The sequence below is a fragment of the Schistocerca gregaria genome, chromosome 4 (assembly GCF_023897955.1).
Source record: "Schistocerca gregaria isolate iqSchGreg1 chromosome 4, iqSchGreg1.2, whole genome shotgun sequence".
Classification (NCBI taxonomy): domain Eukaryota; kingdom Metazoa; phylum Arthropoda; class Insecta; order Orthoptera; family Acrididae; genus Schistocerca; species Schistocerca gregaria.
This window is the reverse complement of record NC_064923.1, coordinates 550924147-550944597: the sequence shown is the minus strand read 5'-3', so window position 1 is coordinate 550944597 and position 20451 is coordinate 550924147. Positions and strand designations below refer to the sequence as shown.

Genomic DNA, 20451 nt, shown 5'->3' with positions numbered 1-20451 from the left:
GACGTACCACAAACGTGTCCATGAGGTCAGTGCAGCGAAATTTGCCATTTAATGAGCTACGGCAGCGGACGATCTCTCCTGGGTCCGTTACTGTGTCGATTGTGCCGCAGACGAATGGAAAACGGTGGCCTGATGAGGTGAGTCGCGATTTATGTTGGTAAGAGCTGATGATAGGGTTCGAGTGAGGTGCAGACCCCACGGAGCCATGGACCAAAGTTGCCAACAAATAAGCTGGTAGTGGCTGGGTTTACATAGAATGGACTGGGTCATCTGTATTTTCGACTACTTGGAGTCCATTTGCAGCCATTCACGGACGTCACGATCCAAACAAGGACGGAACTATTTTGGATGACAGTGAGCAACCCTTGTTCACGATGGGTTTGAGAAACATTCCTCACAACTCGATTGAATGAAATGGCCAGCGAGATAGCCCGACATGACTCCCATCGAACATTTATGGGATATAATCGAGAGGTCATTACGTGCTCAAAATCCTGCACTTCAAGTATGGACGGCTGTTGAAGCAGTATGGTTCACTGTTCCTGCAGGAGACTTGTTGAGTCTGTTCCAAGTCGATATGCTACACTACGCCGAAAAAAAGGAGGTCCAACACGATATCAGGAGATAAACGCGGCTTATTCGGAAAGTAAGGAACGATCGGTCGCGAAAGGGAAACCACAATGAAAATCCGGCGAAGTTTTGCACAGGTCTGTTGGGCAGTGTCTCTAGTATGCCCATCGACCGCGTTACGTCGTTATTTTTATTTCTGAACGCACAGTGAGCACATAAAGATACCTAAAACAATAGTGTCTGCCACCAAATACGAGGGCCTGGTGAGAAATTTCGCCTGAAGCTATGCAGCCAACATTACTTAACTATCTTGCGTTTTCTTCTTCAAGACAATTCTCAGACGCATTCTGCATGGGCAATGAAGATGCTCCTGCATCGTTTCCAATTGGGAATCTTTAATTACCCACAATACACCCCGTAATTCTCTCCCTCTGAGTTTCATGTCTGCTGTCTTGAACCGCTGGCTATGAAGACAACATTTTGGAACAGACAACGAGCTGTAGGCCAGCGCAGAGAATTGGCGGAAAGCACTTAGATCAGAGATTAGATTATCTTAGTACTTATTCCATAGAGCATGAATACGACACTTCGTAATGATGCGGAACGTGTCAGCACTGGCGGCTGCCTTCTGTAACGAGGGTATTGGAAAGTTGGTACAACGCTACGACAAACGTCTAATTCGGATCGGCGACTACGGAGATAAGTAGCTGGAAGTTGTAGCTAACTGCAAAAAAAAAAAAAAAAAAAAAAAAAAAAAAAACCAGTTTTGATTTCGCGACCTGTCGTTCCTTACTTTTCGAATAGCCCACGTACCATTACTTTTGCCACCATAGTGTTCAAGGGCCCATAGAGGCCTGTCAGTACTGCAGTTTCTCTCAGGGCCCTATCCCTGGGACCATCTGTACTGCGCGTAAAACTGACCTACGAAGGTCAATCAACAATCGTTCATCTCTAGTACCATTCGCGAATAGGTAAGGAAAGGGGGATCAGATAGCAGTACACAAAGTGCTCTCCGCCACACAGCTTAAGGCGACTTTTGGACTACTTACAGATGTAGATGCAGAATTGAAGTTTCGTAGAAGAAATTCGATGACTAAGGTTGGCCACAATAATTTCTTTGCTCGTATATTCCTGTGAAATGCATTGGAAATACTGGAAGGGACAAAATTTTAGCGACTCTGGAGAAATCACAAATGGAGTCGCACAGGGTTCAACCTTGGGTTCACTCCTCTGGAAGTTTTCAAAGAATTATTAAGTGGTTCTCTGAAAATTGTCACCCTCTAAATTTTCAGAAAAAAACACACAATTTTCAGTTCTGCGCAATAAATAGAGTCACAGCAACAATTGATACAGCACATGAAAAGGAGTCAGTAAACAGGGTAGAATGATCCAAATTTTTTGGTGTACATGCTGATAAAATCTCGAAATGGATGAAGTACATGGTTATTATAAATGACTGAAGCGATTTCATAAATTTACTGTAGCTACATTAACTGAGATGTTGTCGCCAAGCTCAAAACTCACAAAAAAATGATTAGTTTAAAAGTTTTGTCTTTTTTCAGCCACACTTCAGATTTCTGCCACGAAAGCGCAACATAAAGCAGTTAGGTAAGATGGCGACAGGCGCGGAGAAATCTTATGTTATGCCTGAAATCTATTCACATCAGTCTGCCGTAACAGTGCAGCAACACTTCAGAACTAAGTTTTAAAAAATATCCACCAACTGTCAACTCTATTCGGCGATGGTATGCGTAGATTAAAGCTTCAGGGAACCTCTGCAAGGGGAAATCAATGGGTCGGCCTCCAGTGCGTGAAGAAACCGTTGACTTCATTTCGTCGAGTTTCACACGTATCCCATAGAATTCGGCGAACAGAACAAGTGAGCTGAACGTACCACAACCATCCGTTTAGAAGGCCTTAAGGAAGTGACTGAAGCTGAAGCAATATTGCTTGGAATTGCTACTAGCCCTGACTCCCTTTTGGGAAAGTCAGATGCTTTCAATATTCGGCACAGTTGCAACAGCTTATGGAAGAGAATATGCTATATGAGAAACTCAGTTTTAGTGATGAGGCAATATTTTTTGTGAATGTCACAGTGAACATGTACAATGTGTGATTCTGGAGAACAGAGAATCCGCCCACTATAGTTCAGAACATTTCAGATCCACCAAAGGTGGAAAATTGCCCCATGCCACCACTGGAGACCAAAAGTGTGGGCTACATCTACCAATAGATGCCACGCCACTTCATTATGATGGTCGTGAATTCTTGAACTGAGAAACTGATGGACTGGTCGTGGTGAGCTGATGGTCAACATTTTATGTCATGACATTCACACTTTCCCGACCTAACCCCATGTGACTTTTTTGTGTGGAGTTATGTGAAATACTCAGTGTTTTCGTCTTCTCTACCAACAAATAAACGGCGAGCTTCACATTGATGTGGGCATGCTGCACTGCGCGTGGGAAGAATTTGGTTATGAAGAACTTGGTTATCGACTTCATATATGTGGATCCAGTAAGGAGGCACATATGGACTGCTTGAAAAATGTTTAAAATATTGTTTTTCAAGATTTCTATATGCGTGAAAAGGCCTGTGACAATATGCCAAATACTATAACTATAGCAAATCTGTCAAATCTCTTCCGTTATTTATGACAATCTTGTATTTTACTTAACTTCTCAAATAAATTCAGCTCTTTTTGATCTTTGTATAATTGCAAGTCTTGGCAATGAACGGACCAACCTTCTGACATATTTAGCTTATTTCCAATCAATAATGTCTTATGGAATAATTTTCTGGGCAACTGGTCATTTAGAGAGAACGCACTTATTGCACAAAATTTAGCAGCAGCAATAACGAATGGGATTGATCAGAAATCATCATGTAGGTACGTCTTCAAGGAGTTAGCTATTTTAATTACATCAACACAATACTGATGAAATATAAATGAAATTTGTCATAAATAATCCATCACAATTTGAGAAGCATAGTGAAGTACATACAAACAACGCTAGAGGAAATAATGTCATATATTACCCACTATTAACGCCGTCAGTGACTCAGAGAGGAGTTCAATATGCAACAACAAAAATTTGTGATCATTTTCCCAAAAACATAAGGTGTCTGACATAAAGTAAGTTCACATCTAACCGAAAACCACTTCTCTGGGCAACTCTCTCTCTATTTTATGGACGAACTTCTATTTAAAAACTGACATCCTGTAAAAAGTAGGAATGTTGAAGTATAAGCACGTGAGTAAGACTACGTTCATTAATGTTAACAATAATCATACATACATATCCTGTAAAAGACTCATTCCACATCACTTAGATGAAAAAATCTTTCAAAACAACTAACAGTTGTACGAAAGTTCTAGTATAGTTTACATACTTTTGGAATAAAAAGCAGAAGTGTCGAATCGTCGACAGGTACACACAAAAGTAAGAAAACTTGCTAGTTTTCAGATTAACCCTTTTGCGAGCTAGAGTAAAATACCCAAAGAAGAGACAGTCTGTCTCTTCCACACAAACACACACACACACACACACACACACACACACACACACACACATGCATGTACACACATGCATATCACATTTATGGTTGGCAATATATGGTGCTGGCTGGATGAATAGTACAATTTCTGCATTCCGGCAGGTGGGATAGTTTGTGGTAGGGGTTGTGTCAGGTAGGGAGGGAAGTGGGAGAGAGGGGTGGGATGAGCCTCTCTCCCCCTCTACCCACCCTATCTGACACAACGCCTACCACAAACTATCCCACGTGCCGAATTGCAGCACTGGCAGTACTACTCGTCCTGCTTCTCTCTCTCCGTGCCGGCTGGAGTGGCCGAGCGGTTCCTAGGCGCAACAGCCTGGAACCGCGCGACCGCTACTGGCGCAGGTTCGAATCCTGCCTCGGGCATGGATGTGTGTGATGTCCTTAGGTTAGTTAGGTTTAAGTAGTTCTAAGTTCTAGGCGACTGATGACCTCAGAAGTTAAGTCCCATAGTGTTCAGAGCCATTTGAACCATCTCTCCGCGTCTATCCATCCTACCTGACACAACCCTCCAAGCAAAGTACTCCATCAAGCGAAATGCAGCACTGACACTGTTCGTTCAGCCCAAGTATGCGTGTGTGTGTATTTCCTTTGTATATGTTACTGCAGGTTGAGAAACGATTACTCCGGAAGCTAGAAAATTTTCTTACTTTTTGTGCCCGCTTATCGACTACTCAGTGCTTCCGATGTTCGGTGAGTGATCTCCTTTATTACAGAAGTATTTGCTAACTGACAGTTGAGAGGAAGAGGAGGCAGACAGGCTAACCTGGAAAGGTGAGGTTGGCGAGGACGGGCGCGCTGGAGGCGACGGCGGCGTCCACCAGGTGTGGGTAGCGGAGGCGCGCCCAGGCGGCCAGGTTGCCGGCGTACGAGCCGCCGAACACCACCCACGGCACGACCAGCGTGTCGCCGTGCTCCTGGCGGTACTGCCGGATGAAGTTGGCGAGGTCCGCCAGCGCCTGCTCCACACTCAGGAACCGCATGTTTTCCGTGGACAGGTCCCTGTGACAGTGAAGTGCAAAGTAGGCCAGCCGGCTCTGGCTGCACCATTCTTCTCGAGTTCAGGCTGGTAGTTAACGTCATCTACAGGGTGAAACTACTAAACTATATGCAGAAAAAACGAGATTTAAAATGCAATGATCATATAAAGTTGATCGTCGGTAAAGCAGATGCCAGACTGAGATTCATTGGAAGAATTCTAAGGAATTGCAATCCGGCAACAAAGGAAGTAGGTTACAGTACGCTTGTTCGCCCACTGCTTGAATACTGCTCAGCAGTGTGGGATCCGCACCAGATAGAGTTGATAGAGGAGATAGAGAAGATCCAACGGAGAGCAGCGCGCTTCGTTACAGGATCATTTAGTAATCGCGAAAGCGTTACGGAGATGAAAGATAAACTCCAGTGGAAGACTCTGCAGGAGAGACGCTCAGTAGCTCGGTACGGGCTTTTGTTAAAGTTTCGAGAACATACCTTCACCGAAGAGTCAAGCAGTATATTGCTACCTCCTACGTATATCTCGCGAAGAGACCAGGAGGATAAAATCAGAGAGATTAGAGCCCACACAGAAGCATACCGACAATCCTTCTTTCCACGTACAATACGAGACTGGAATAGAAGGGAGAACCGATATACTCAGGGTACCCTCCGCCACACACTGTCAGGTGGCTTGCGGAGTATGGATGTAGATGTAGATGTAGAACGTAAATTAGTTACGAACTACAGCTCGCACACACTTTATTCACCATGTAAGCGTCACTACAGATATTCGGATGTAGGTTATGACAAGTACTACACTACTGGCCATTAAAATTGCTACACCACAAAGATGACGTGCTACAGACGAGAAATTTAACCGACAGGAAGAAGATGCTGTGATATGCAAATGATTAGCTTTTTAGAGCATTCACACAGGCGACACCTACAACGTGCTGACATGAGGAAAGTTTCCAACCGGTTTCTCACACACAAACAGCAGTTCACCGGCATTGCCTAGTGAAACGTTGTTGTGGTGCCTCGTGTAAGGGGGACCAAATGCGTACAATCACGTTTCGGACTTTGATAAAGGTCGGACTGTAGCCTATCGCCATTGCGGTTTATCGTATCGCGACATTGCTGCTCGCATTGGTCGAGATCCAATGACTGTTAGCAGAATATGGAATCGGTGGGTTCAGGAGGGTAATACGGAACGCTGTGCTGGATCCTAACGGCCTCGTTTCACTAGCAGTCGAGATGACAGGCATCTTATCTGCATGGCTGTAAAGGATCGTGCATCCACGTCTCGATCCCTGAGCCAAAAGATAGGGACGTTCGAAGGACAACAACCATCTGCACGAACAGTTCGATGACTTTTGCAGCAGTATGGACTATGATCTCGGAGATCATGACTGCGGTTACCCTTGACGCTGCATTACAGACAGGAGCGCCTGAGATGGTGTACTCAACGACGAGCATGGGTGCACGAACGGCAAAACGTCATTTTTTCGGATGAATCTAGGTTCTGTTTACAGCATCATGGCGAACGCACATTGGAAGCGTGTATTCGTCATCGCCATACTGGAGTATCACCTGGCGTGATGGTATGGGGTGCTATAGGTTACACGTCTCTTGTTCGCATTGACGGCAATTTGAACAGCGGACGTTACATTTCAGATGTGCTACGACCCGTGGCTCTACCCTTCATTCGATCCCTGCGAAATCCTACATTTCAGCAGGATAATGCACGACCGCATGTTGCAGGTCGTGTACGAGCCTCTCTGGATACAGAAAATGTTCGATTGCTGCCCTGGCCAGCACATTCTCCGTATCTCTCACAAATTGAAAATGTCTGCTCAATGGTGGCAGAGCAACTGGCTCGTCACAATACGCCAGTCACTGCTCTGGATGAACTGTGGTATCGTGTTGAAGCTGCATGCGCAGCTGTAGCTGTAGACGCAATCCACGCTCTGTTTGACTCAATGCCCAGGCGTATTAAGTCCGTTATTACGGCCAGAGGTGGTTGTTCTGGGTACTGATTTCTCAGGATCTATGCACCCAAATTGCGTGAAAATGTAATCACATGTCAGTTCTAGTATAAAATGTATGTCCAATGAATACCCGTTTTTAATATAACCGCATTTCTTCTTGGTGTAGCAATTTTAATGGCCAATAGTGTATATGCCTGCTATCATTAGCGATGATGTGGAACAGACGAAAAGCGAAATTCTGCATGACCCGCTGCAGTGTCAGTACGTCGATGCTGACAATGACCTTCTGAGTGGCTGTTTTCAGCTCAGCCATGGTTTTGGGGTTATTGCTGTACACATTGTTTTTAATATAACCGCGCTAAAAGGAGTCGCATGTCTTCAGACAGGGTGAATATAGTTGCCAGTCAAGGCCCATTCCAGTGGCCTCTGGATTCACTCGAGCCAGAATGCGGTCCCAAAAGTATTCCTCCAGGACATCAAACCCTTTTCTACTTCATTGGAGTAGAGCTCTGACCTGCATGAACCACATATTGTCGAAATCAGGGTCACTTAAGATAATGTGCATTAAATCATCTTCCAAGACCTTCATGTACCGTTCAATAGTTACAGTGCCATCAGGGAATATCGCACCGATTATTCCCTGACTGGACACTGCGCACCACGCAGTCGCCCGTTGAGGGTGAAGGGACTTCTCGATCGCGAAATGAGGATTCCCAGTTCTCCAAATGTGCCAGTTTTGTTTATTGCGAACCCATCCAAATGAAATTGGACTTCGTCGTTAAACCCAACCATATTCATATCAAAGTCGTGTTCGTCAATTAGGTGGGAATAGTGTTGGTGAAACACAACCGCTGTCCCATAGCCCTGTGGCTTAGCGGCTGATGGATTTGAATTTTGTCTGGGAAGATATGCAGGCCTTCAACAAAAATTTGACGCAGTGCCTCACTGTTGACGGCCAACTGTTATGCAGCTCGTCTGATCGATTTCCTAGGGTTGATTTGAAACACAGCGCGTGCCTTCCCGATGATTACAGGTGTTTTCACCCTTTTTGGACGACCGATATTGCCAACACTTGTCATCACAAACACTATCCCTTGTCTCAATCTTCCGATTCAAATTCTTGATTGTTTGGATCGGCTTTCTTCAGCTTGAATTCTGTCGCAAACCTCCTTTGAGCTACAGCTGGGCTGTTATTGTTTGCATAGTAGGCTTTCGCAAGCCTATACGCTCAGGCATACTTCGCCGTGACATTTTCAAGTGCAAATTGCCGGTAACGACAAGGCTCCCAGCGGAGAGCTCCGTAGTTTGAACGTCCTAATGCAAATCGTTCAGGAGCTATGACGATTTTATTTCATGTAGTTCAATAACTGTCACCCAGTATACACAGACAGTACAACCACACCTCGATATTATTACGTGTATTACTTAAGGACGATTTTTAAGACAAGCTTTACACGCCAAAATCGGTGTTAGAAACTTTATCTATTGTGTGCAGTAAACAATGTTGAATGTGTTCATCATATATAGATTTAACAGTATCTTATGCGCCACGAAAAACACCTCCATACCGTAACATAATTTCCTCCGTTGACACCAAGCATGATGGCAGCTAGTGTTCACGAGGTACTAGCCAAACCTAAACACTTCCATCGAAATTCGACAAGAAATAGTGTGATTATAACTCTAGTGATCCAGTCTCCAGTGCCGTCGCTCTTTACGTCCGCTCAAATGACGTTTAGTATTGACTACAGAAATTTGTGGCATATGATGAGCTTCTCGTCCACTGTACCACATTCTTTTTAACTGCCTATGCACAGTAATTGTGCTAATTGGACTGCTGGTAACGCTTTGGCGCTCAAGAGTGATTTCTTCCGCTGATTTCACGCCATTTTTTCAAGCACCCTCGACAATACTCCACAGGTCCTTTTTCTCAACACATGATGTTTCATCGTCTTGTTTTATCTATGGTTGTTCCTCCGCTTCTCCACTTCACAATCACGTCACCAACAGTCGCTTACAACAACTTTAGAAGAGTTGATGGATTTGTTACTCAAATGACATCAAGTAACTAGTCTACGTTAGAGGTCACTGAGCTCTACTGACCGACCCACGCAGCTGTTTCTGACGCAACTTTTACGCTTCTGCATTCCGTTCTCGTGACATCTATTAATGTGTGAAATCGTATGGGACTTAACTGTTAAGGTCATCAGTCCCTATCCTTACACACTAATTTACCTAAATTAAAGGAAAAACACACACACCCATGCCCGAGGGAGGACTTGAATCTCCGCCGGGACGAGCCGCACAGTCCATGACTGCAGCGCCCTAGACCGCTCGGCTAATTCCGCGCGTCTGACATCTGTTGGTCAGTTCCGCGTTACACTGGGGTGTCTCGATGCTTTTGATAAGACAGTTTACCTATTCCACACATTGATTAGCTCTAACGCTATGACCATATGCTTAATAGCGTGTTGCATTTGAAATGCATTGCAGCAACGATACAGCGTAGCGTATTTGTCAGGTCCCCGGTAGGTTACTGGAGATAGCAGACATGTATGCCCAGTGTCAACCATACATTGCAGGTTGATGATTTTGGACGTTGAAGCTGGTGCTTGGTAGTGAGCCGTGTCGGCTTGTATTGACTGCAGTACGTATATCGAATCCCTGCTCGTTTTCCCTCTGGCCGCCTGGCGGCGCCTTTGCACCTCGTCTTCTGGTTTCAGATGTTTGTGAGAGACGAAGAGTGCGGAAGGGACAGTCACCGGCCACGAGGAGGTAGGAAGTCGGTTGGTGGAAACGTGTGTTGTCACCCGCTGGTGGTCGCTCTTGACCGATTTGCTCTGAGGGAACCGTTGCAACGGTAGCGACTTTGATTATTAGTTGATTCCGTGCGCTGAAATGTTACCTCTTCCCTATTGTCGAGCCGTTTCGTATGATCTTGTTTCGTTGCGTTTGCGGGCTCTGATGTCATTGCCTTGCCCTATGTGATTCTTCCCTGAGTTGAGAATTGGTGCTTGCGGAAGTTTCATCCGCCTTTAGTTGGTCTGCATCGGTTATAGAAACTGTTTAAGCCTGCTCACTTCGGTGTTCGCTGAGCACCCTTTGATGCTTTCCTGAAAACTAACGGGGGTGACGATTGCGGTGAAAGTTTTTTATCTTTTTCGTTCTAAGATACGCCCGGTAATAGAGCTATATTGGCCATGGTGAACCTTCTCGCTTAATAGTGTGTCTCCTTCTCAAATGATGCCTAGCATTATTATTGCTACCGTCTGTGTGAGCTGTGGGAATTTGACGGCAGTTGCAGGTGCTACTGGTTCTGTCATGAACATTTATGATTAACGTTCTCTTTTAATTATCTTTTAAATTCTAATCTGGCCAGATCAGTTAGTATACCACGTGCGCTTCCGGACAGCTGCGAAACTTTCTGTGTTTGCACCCTTGGGTGTTGCAAGACGAGATTTCTTGCCTGGTTCATGGAGACTGATTGGGCCAGCGGGCCATCTAGTAGTTGTATCTGACCGTTATATTATTTTACATCTACATGGATACTCTGCAAATCACATTTCAGTGCCTGGAAGAGGGCTCATCGAATCACCTTTACAATACTGTATAATTCCAATCTCGTATAGCGCACGGCAAGAACGAAAACCTATATCTCTCCGTACGAGCTCTGATTTCCCTTATTTTATCATGGTGATCATTTCTCCCTGTGTACATCGGTGTCAACATAACATTTTCGCATTCGGAGGAGAAAGTTGGTGATTGGAATTTCGTGAGACGATTCCATCGCAACGAAAAACGCCCTTCTTTTAATGATTTCCCGCCCAAATCCTGTATCATTTCTGTGACACTCTCTCTTATATTTCGCGATAATACAAAACGTGCTGCCTTCTTTGAACTTTTTCGATGCACTCCGTCAGATCTATCTGGTAAGGATCCCACACCGCGCAGCAGTATTCTAAAAGAGGACAGACAAGCGTAGTGTAGGTAGTCTCCTTAGTAGATCTGTTACATTTTCTTAGTGTCCTGCCAATAAAACGCAGTCTTTGGTTAGCCTTCCCCACAGCATTTTCTATGTGTTCCTTTCAATTTAAGTTGTTCGTAATTATAATTCCTAGGTATTTAGTTGAATTTACAGCCTTTAGATTTGACTGATTTATCGTGTAACCGAAGTTCAGCGAATTACTTTTAGCACTCATGTGGATGACCTCACACTTTTTGTTATTTAGGGTCAACTGCCAATTTTCGTACCATACAGATTTCTTTTCTAAATCGTTTTGCAATTTGTTTTGAGCTTCTGATGCCTTTATTAGTCGATAAACGATATCGTCATTTGCAAACAACCTAAGACGGCTGCTCAGATTGTCTCCCAAATCGTTTATATATCCCGCATCTCGTGGTCGAGCGGTAGCGTTCCCGCTTCCCACGCCCGGGTTCCCGGGTTCGATTCCCGGCGGGGTCAGGGATTTTCTCTGCCTTGTGATGGCTGGGTGTTCTGTGCTGTCCTTAGGTTAGTTAGGTTTAAGTAGTTCTAAGTTCTAGGGGACTGATGACCATAGATGTTAAGTCCCATAGTGCTCAGAGCCATTTGAACCATTTTTTTCGTTTATATAAATAAGGAACAGCAAAGGGCCTATAACACTACCTTGGGGAACGCCACAAATCACTTCTGTTTTACTCGATGACCTTCCGTCAGTTACTACGAACTGTGACCTCTGTGACAGGAAATCACAAATCCAGTCACACAAGTCACACAACTGAGACGACATACCATAAGCACCCAATTTCACTACAAGCCACTTGTGTATTACAGTGTCAAAAGCCATCCGGAAATCCAGAAACACGGAATCGATCTGAAACCCTCTGTCAATAGCACTCAACACATCATGTGAATAAAGAGCTAGCGGTGTTTCACAAGAACGATGTTTTCTAAATTCGTGTTGACTTGTGTCAATAGAGCGTTTTCTTCGATGTAATTCATAATATATGTTCCAGAACCCTGCTGCATATCGACGTTAATGATATGGGCCTGTAACTAAGTGGATGACTCCTACTACCTTCCTTGAATATTGGTGTGACCTGTGCAGCTTTCCAGTCTTTGGGTACGGTTCTTTTTTCGAGCGAACGGTTGTATATGAATGTTAAGTATGGAGCTAATGCATCAGCATACTCTGAAACGAGCCTAACTGGTATATAGTTTGGACCAGAAGACTTGCTTTTATTAAGTGATTTAAGTTGTTTCACTACTCCGAGCATATACTTCTACGTTGCTCATGTTGCCAGCTGTTCGTGATTCGAATTCTGGAATGATTACTTCGTCTTCTTGTGCGAAGGCATTTCGGAAGGCTGTGTTTAGTAACTCTGCTTTGGCAGCACTGTCTTCGACAATGTCTGCATTGCTATCGCGCAGGGAAGGCATCTGTTGCTTGCCGCTAACATAGTTCACATACGACCAGAAACTCTTTGGATTTTCTACCAGGTTTCGAGACAAAGCTTCGTTGTGGAAACTGTTATAAGCATCTCGCATTGAAGTCCGTGCTAAATTTCGAGCTTCTGTAAAATTTCTTCAGTCTTGTGGATTTTGCGTCTGTTTAAATTTGGCATGTTTGTGTCGTCGTTTCTGCAACAGTGTTCTGACTCGTTTTGTGTACCAAGGAGGGTCAGCTCCGTCGTTTGTTAATTTATTTGGTATACATCTCTCAATTTCTCTAAATTCAAGCCACATCTGGTCTACACTTATATTATTAATTTGGAAGGAGTGGAGATTGCCTCTCAGGAAGGTGTCAAGTGAATTTTTATGTGCTTTTTTGAATAGGTATATTTTTCGTTTATTTTTGGACGATTTTTGGGTTACAATATTCAGTCTCGCTACGACAACCCTGTGTTCACTAATCCCTGTATTCGTTTTGATGCTCGTTATGAATTCAGGATTATTTGTTGCTAAGATGTCAAGTGTGTTTTCACAACCGTTTGCTATTCGCGTAGGCTCATGAACTAATTGCTGGACATAATTCTCATAGAATAAGTTTAGCACAATTTCGGATTATGTTTTATGCGTACCCCCGGAATTAAACATGTATTTTCGCCAACATATCGAGGGTAAATCAAAGTCACCAACAACTATAATCGTATGAGTCGGGTACGTGTTTGAAATCAAACTCAAGTTTTCTTTGAACCTTTGAGCAACTGTATCATCTGAATTGGGAGGTCAGTAAAAGGATCCAATTGTTATCTTATTCTGGTTGCTAACAATGATCTCTGCTCATACTAACTCACAGGAACCATCTACTTCACTTCCGCGACAAGATAAACTACTTATAACAGCAACAAACACGCCACCGCCAACCGTGTTTAGCCTATCCTTTTGGAAGACCGTTAGGTTCTTCGCAAAAATTTCGGCTGAGATTATATCCTGCTTTAGTCAGCGTTCAGTGCCTACAATGATTTGATCATCAGTGCTTTCTATTAGCGCTTGGAGCTCTGGTATATCCACGTTCTTCCTGTGTTCGGCCTGCACCATTTGTGACTGAAGCCCTTCTTATGTTTTCCCGAGACCCTTTAACCTAAAAAACCGCCCAGTCCACCTCACACAGCCCCTCCTACCCGTGTAGCCGCCTCCTGCGTATAGTGGACACCTAACCAATTCAGCGGAATCCGAAACCCAACCAGCCTTTGGCGCAAGTCGAGGAATCTGCAAAGTTTTCCTTTCTCAGCCGGACCATTTGCTGGCGCTTGTATTTGCTTAAATCTGTCAGGTCTCTCAGAGGCTCACGTTAAATACTTATCTTTGATTTAAAATTATTCTGTTAGCTCGGGAAATTTAAATTTGTTTAAACATTTTTACATAGTTTTTGCTATTCGTTGTTACAAAAGACTTTTAAAAATCTTGCTTTAAATTTGTCATGTATGTTAAAGGATCAAATTAAATTTTGGTTTGTAATTTAAAAAACATTATTTTAACATGGTCATTTTACATTGTTTAAACATTTTTTGGGGTTATCAGTCTTTTGACTGGTTTGATGCGACCCGCCACAAATTCCTCTCCTGTGCTAACCTCTTCATCTCAGAGTAGCATTTGCAACCTACGTTATCAATCATTTGCTGGATGTATTTAATCTCTGTCGTCCTCTTTAGTTTTTGCCCTCTGCAGCTCCCTCTAGTACAATGGAAGTCATTCCCTGATGTCTTAACAGACGTCCTATCACCCTGTCCCTTCTCGTTACCATGGAAGTCATTCCCTCATGTCTTAACATATGTCCTATCACCCAGTTCCTTCTCCTTGTCAGCGTATTCCCCATACTCCTTTTCTCTCCCATTCTGCGCAGAACCTCCTCATTCCTTACCGTATCAGCCCAACTAATTTACAATACTCGTCTGTAGCACCACATATCAAATGCTTCTCCCTGTTCCGGTTTTTCCACAGTCCATGTTTCACTGCCATACAATGCAGTACAACAGACGCACATTCTTAGAAAATTCTTGCGCAAATTAAGGCCTATGTTTAATACCAGTAGACTTTTTTTGGCCAGGGATACCCTTTTTGCCATTGTTAGTCTAGTTTTGATGTCCTCCTTGCTCCGGCCGTCATTGGTATTTTGCTGCCTAGGTAGCACAACTCCTTAACTTCATCTACTTCGTTATTATCTACCCTGATATAAGGATTCTCGCTGTTCTCATTTCTGCTACCTCTCATCAGTTTCGTCTTTCTTCAATTTACTGTCAATCCATGTTCTGTATTCATTAGATTGTTCATTCCATTCAGCGGATCATGTAATTCTTCTTCACTCTAGATCAGAATAGCAATGTCAGTCGGCCACTGTGGCCTAGCGGTTCTAGACGCTTCATTCAGGAACCGCGCGACCGCTACAGTCGCAGGCTCGAATCCTGCTTCGGGCATGGATGTGTGTGATGTCCTTAGGTTAGTTAGGTTTAAGTAGTTCTAAGTTCTAGGGGACTGATGACCACAGATGTTAAGTCCCATAGTGCTCAGAGCCATTTGAACCATTATTTTCGTTTATATAAATAAGGAACAGCAAAGGGCCTATAACACTACCTTGGGGAACGCCACAAATCACTTCTGTTTTACTCGATGACCTTCCGTCAGTTACTACGAACTGTGACCTATGTGACAGTAAATCACAAATCCAGTCTCACAACTGAGACGACATACCATAAGCACCCAATTTTACTACACGCCGCTTGTGTGGTACAGTGTTCTTGGGGACTAAGGACCTCAAATGTTAAGTCGCATAGTGCTCAGAGCCGTTTGAACCATTTTAGCAATCTCATCAGCGAAACGTACCGTTGATATCTTTATCACCTTAAATTTTAATACCGCTCTCCAGCTTTGCTTCATCGATGAACAGAGTGAACAGTAGGGGTGAAAGACTACATCCCCGTCTTAAACCGTTTTTAATTTGAGCACTTTGTTCTTGGTCGTCCATTCTTATTATTCTCTCTTGGCTCTTGTGTATATTGTATACACATGAAAAAAGTTTTGCACCACCCCGATTCCCAGAAATCGGGCTGATAGACATTGACTGTGAATATTGTATCGCAGACACTGTTCCTTTGACTGTTAAGAGCTGTCACTAAACCCGCCCAAAAATGTAAACAACCGTGCATGAGCAGCGCCTATTAGACAGAGGGGGTCCGATCAGTTCCAGTCATTCCTCTAGGAAGAAGGTACACGGCTCTTGTTGTCTGTAGTTCAACCGTGCCTAGACGGTCAATACCGCGGTTACCTTGTGACAGGAAGGGATCTGAACAAGGGAAGTGTCCAGGCGTCTCGGAGAGAACCAAAGCGATGTTGTTCGGACATGGAGATACAGAGAGACAGGAACTGTCGATGACATCCCTCGCTCAGGACGCTAAGCCCGCATCTCGTAGTCGTGCGGCAGTGTTCTCGCTTCCCACGCCCGGGTTCCCGGGTTCGATTCCCAGCGGGGTCAGGGATTTTCTCTGCCTCGTGATGGCTGGGTGTTGTGTGATGTCCTTAGGTTAGTTAGGTTTAAGTAGTTCTAAGTTCTGGGGGAATGATGACCATAGATGTTAAGTCCCATAGTGCTCAGAGACATTTTTTTTTTAGGCTCGAGGGTTACTGTTACAATGGATGACCGCTAACTACGGATTATGGTTCGGAGGAACCCTGACAGCAACGCCACCATGTTGAATAATGTTTTTCGTAGAGCCAGGGGACGTCGTGTTACGACTCAAACTGTGCGCAATAGGCTGCATGATGTGCAACTTCACTTCCGAAGACCTTGGCCAGGTCCATCTTTGCAATCAAGACACCATGGAGCGCGGTACAGATGGGCCCAGCAACATGCCGAATGGGCCGCTCAGGACTGGCATCAAGTTCTATCCACCGATGAATGTCGCATATGCCTTCAACCAGACAATCGTCGGAGACGTATTTGGAGGCAACCCGGTCAGGCTGAACGCCCTAGACACTGTCCATAGAGTGCAGCAAGGTGGAGGCTTCTTGCTGTTTTGGGATGGCATTATTTGGGGCCGAAGAACGCAGCTGGTGGTCATGGAAGCGGTCGTAATGGTTGTACGATACGTGAGTGCCATCCCCGACCGATAGTGCAACCATACCAGCAGGTTATTGGCGAGGCATTCGTCTTCATGGATGACAATTCGCGCCCCCATCGTGCACATCTTGTGAATGACTTCCTTCAGGACAACGACATCGCTCGACTAGAGTGGGCAGCATGTTCTCCAGAGACGAATCCTATCGAACATGCCTGGGATAGATTGAAAAGGGCTGTTTATGGACGACGTGATCCACCAACCACTGTGAGGTATCTACTCCGCATCGCCATTGAGGAATGGGCCAATCTGGACCAACAGAGACTTTCTGAACTTGTAGATAGTATGCCACGACGAATACGAGCATGCATCAATACAAGAGGAGATGCTACTGGGTATTAGATGTTCTGGTGTGTACAGCAATATGGGTCACCACTTCTGAAGGTCTCGCTGTATGGTGGTACAACATGCAATGTACGTTTTTCATGAGAAAAAAAAAAAAAAAAAAAGGCGGATATGATATTTATGTTGATCTCTATTTCAAGTTTCTGTACAGGTTCCGGAACTCTCGGAACCTAGGCGATGTAAAACTTTTTATGATGTGTGTACATTCCCGGTCTCTTCCTATAGCTTACCTCTATTTTTCTCAGAATTTCTAACATGTTTCACCATTTTACATTGTCGAACGCTTTTTCCAGGTCCATAAATCCTATGAGGATGTCATGATTTTTCTTTAGTCTTGCTTCCATTATCAAACGCAACGTCAGAATTGCTTCTCTCATGCCTTTACCTTTTCTAAAGCCAAATTGATCGTCATCTAGCATATCCTCAATTTTCTTTTCCAATGTTCTGTATGTTATTCTTGTTATCAACTTGGATGGATGACGTGTTAAGTTGATTGTGCGTTAATGCTCACACTAGTCAGCTCTTGAAGTCGTCTGAATTGTGTGGATGATATTTTTCCGAAAGTCAGATGGTACGTCGCCAGACTCAAACATTCTGTCCACCAATGTGACTACTCGTTTTGTCGCCACATCCCCCAATGACTATAGAAATTCTGATGAAATATTATCAATCCCTTCTGCCTTATTTAATCTTAAGTCTTCCAAAGCACTTTTAAATTCTTATACTGGATTCCCTATGTCTTCTAAATCGACACCTGTTCTTCTTCTATCACATCAGATAAATCTTCCCCTCATTCAAACATTCAATGTATTCTTTCCACCTATCCGCTCTCTCTTCTGCATTTAACAGTGAAATTTCCGTTGCACTCTTTATGTTTCCACCCTTGCATTTAAAGTCACCAAAAGTTGTTTGGACTTTTCGGTAAGCTGAGTCTGTCCTTCTGACAATAATTTCTTCTTCGATTCCTTTCGTCTTAGTTTCCCTTCATTTCATATACACTCCTAGCGAATTGTTTTTCTGTATTCCTTGTATTTTTGTACCTCCTTCTTTCATCGATCAGCTGAAGAATTTCTCCTGTTACCTATGGTTTCTTTCCAGACACCTTCTTGGTGCCTACGTTCTTTTTCCAACTTCGGTGATGACGTTTTTTAGAGATGCCCATTCATCCTCAACTGTATTGCCTACTGAGCTATTCGTTATTGCTGTATCTCGTCATTCCTTAGTACTTCTGTATCCCACTTCTTTGGGTATTGATTCTTCATGACTAATGTCTTAAACTTCAGCCTCCTCTGCATCACTACTATATTGTGGTCTGAGTCTGTCTGCTCCCAGGTGCACCTTAGAGTCCAATATCTGATTTCGGAATCTTTGTCCGACCACGATGTAATCTAACTGGAATTTTCCCATATCAACCGACTTTTTCCAAGTATACCTCCTCTTCTTGTGATTCTTGAACAGAATACTTGCTATTACTAGATGAAATTTGTGACACGACTCAATTAGTCTTTCTCCTCTCTCATTCCTTGTTCCAAGCCCATATTCTCCCCTAACCTTTTCTTCTATTGCTTCCCCTACAACTGCATTCTAGTCCCCCATGGCTATTAGATTTTCATCTCCCTTTACGTACTGTATTACCGTTTGAGTATCCTAATATACTTTCTCTATCTCTTCGTCTTCAGCTTGCTGAACTATCGTTTTCGCTGTCGGTTTGTTGTCGATTCTGTTAAGAATTGTTCACAGCAATACATGCTCTGCGCCATCTTCCTATTCATAACGAATACTACTCCCATTATACCATTTTCTACTGCTGTTGATATTACCCTATACTTATTTAACTTGAAATCCTTGTCTTCTTTCCATTTAACTTCATTGACACCTACTATATCTAGATCGAGCCTTTGCATTTCCCATTTCAGATTTTATAGCTTCCCTACCACGCTCAAGCTTCTGGCGTTCCACACACCGACGTTCTCCTTTCGTTGGTTATTTAACCTTTTTCACATGGTCACCTCCTCCTCGGCAGTTCTCTCCCGGATATTCGAATGGGGGATTATTCCGGAATCTTTTGCCAGTGGAGAGATCATAACGACATTTTTTCTGTTAGTTACAGGCCCTGTGTCCTGTGGATACAAGTTGCCCAGGACCTCTCCCATCTATCCACTGGAGAGCACATGACGACCTGTGTGGTAGTGACCACTTTCCCATCTAACTGTACACCCCCGGCGTCATGCCCACCGACGCCTACCCAGATGAGCTTTAAACAAGGCAGACTGGGTAGCCTTCAGCTCTGCGGTTACCGTGGAATCCTACCTCAGACATGGATGTGTGTGATGTCCTTAGATTATTTAGTTGTAAGTAGTTCTAAGTTCTAGGGGGCTGATGACCTCAGATATTAAGTCCCATAGTGCTCAGAGCCATTTGAACCATTTGTGATTGAGCAGCTCACTACAACGTTCGGTAGGGTGTCCCGGCGAAAGACAGTCCGTTGGTGGTCACCGGAAGTCGCCCAGGCAATTAAAGAGCGTCGGCGAGATCTACAGCGACATAAGTGGCACACTTCCCCAGAGCACCTAATAGCCTTTAAGCGGCTCCGTGCCCCCGTTCGTCTGCTTATAAAACGACGGAAACAGGAGTGTTGGGAGAGGTACGTGTCGTCATTGGGTGCCATACATGACCTTCCCAAGTGTGGATGAAGATCAGACATCCTTTTGGGTACCAGACCCCAACAGGTGTCCATGGCGTTAACATGAATGGCGTGCTCTCTACCGATGCAAATGCGATTGCCGAGCACTTTGTTGAGCACTATGCTCGAGCCACTGCGTCGGAGAACTTCCCCCAACCTTTCGCACCCTCTGATGCCGGATGGAAAGGAAAGTCCTCCCGTTCACTACAGGCCACAGTGAACCCTAAAACGCCCCATATAGAGAGTGGGAGCTCCTCAACGCCCTTGCATATTTCTCCGACACAGCTCCTGGGCCGGATCGGATGCACAGTCAGATGATAAAACATCTCTCGTCTGTCTACAAACGAAATCTCCTCCTCATCTTCAACCGGATTTGGTGTGATGGCGTCTTTCGATCGCAATGGAGGGAGAGCACCATCACTCTGGTGCTAAAATCCGGTAAAAATTCGCTTGATGTGGATAGCTATTGGCGTATCAGCCTCACCATCAGTCTCTGTAAGCTGCTGGAACGTATGGTGTGTTGGCGGTTGGGTTGAGTCCTGGAGTCTCGTGACCTACTGGCTCCATATCAGGGCACCTTCCACCAGGGTCGCTCTATCACTGATAAGCTTGTGTCCCTCGATTCAGCCATTGGAACATCCTTTACAGACGCCAACACCTGGTTGCCGTCTTTATTGAATTACATAAAACATACGACACGACATTGCGATATCATATACTTGCCACATTCTATGAGTG

The 20451-nt window shown here is 44.3% G+C and overlaps 1 protein-coding gene across 1 annotated transcript in view; it reads right to left on the bottom strand.

Moving 5' to 3' along the window:
- The window catches only part of LOC126268003 (thymus-specific serine protease-like), a 182069-nt gene that overhangs the window by 91462 nt on the left and 70156 nt on the right, over positions 1-20451 (bottom strand). The window contains exon 4 of the mRNA XM_049973379.1: positions 4895-5130. Coding sequence (XP_049829336.1) covers positions 4895-5130 — 236 coding nt within the window. The remainder of the gene's footprint in view (positions 1-4894; positions 5131-20451) is intronic.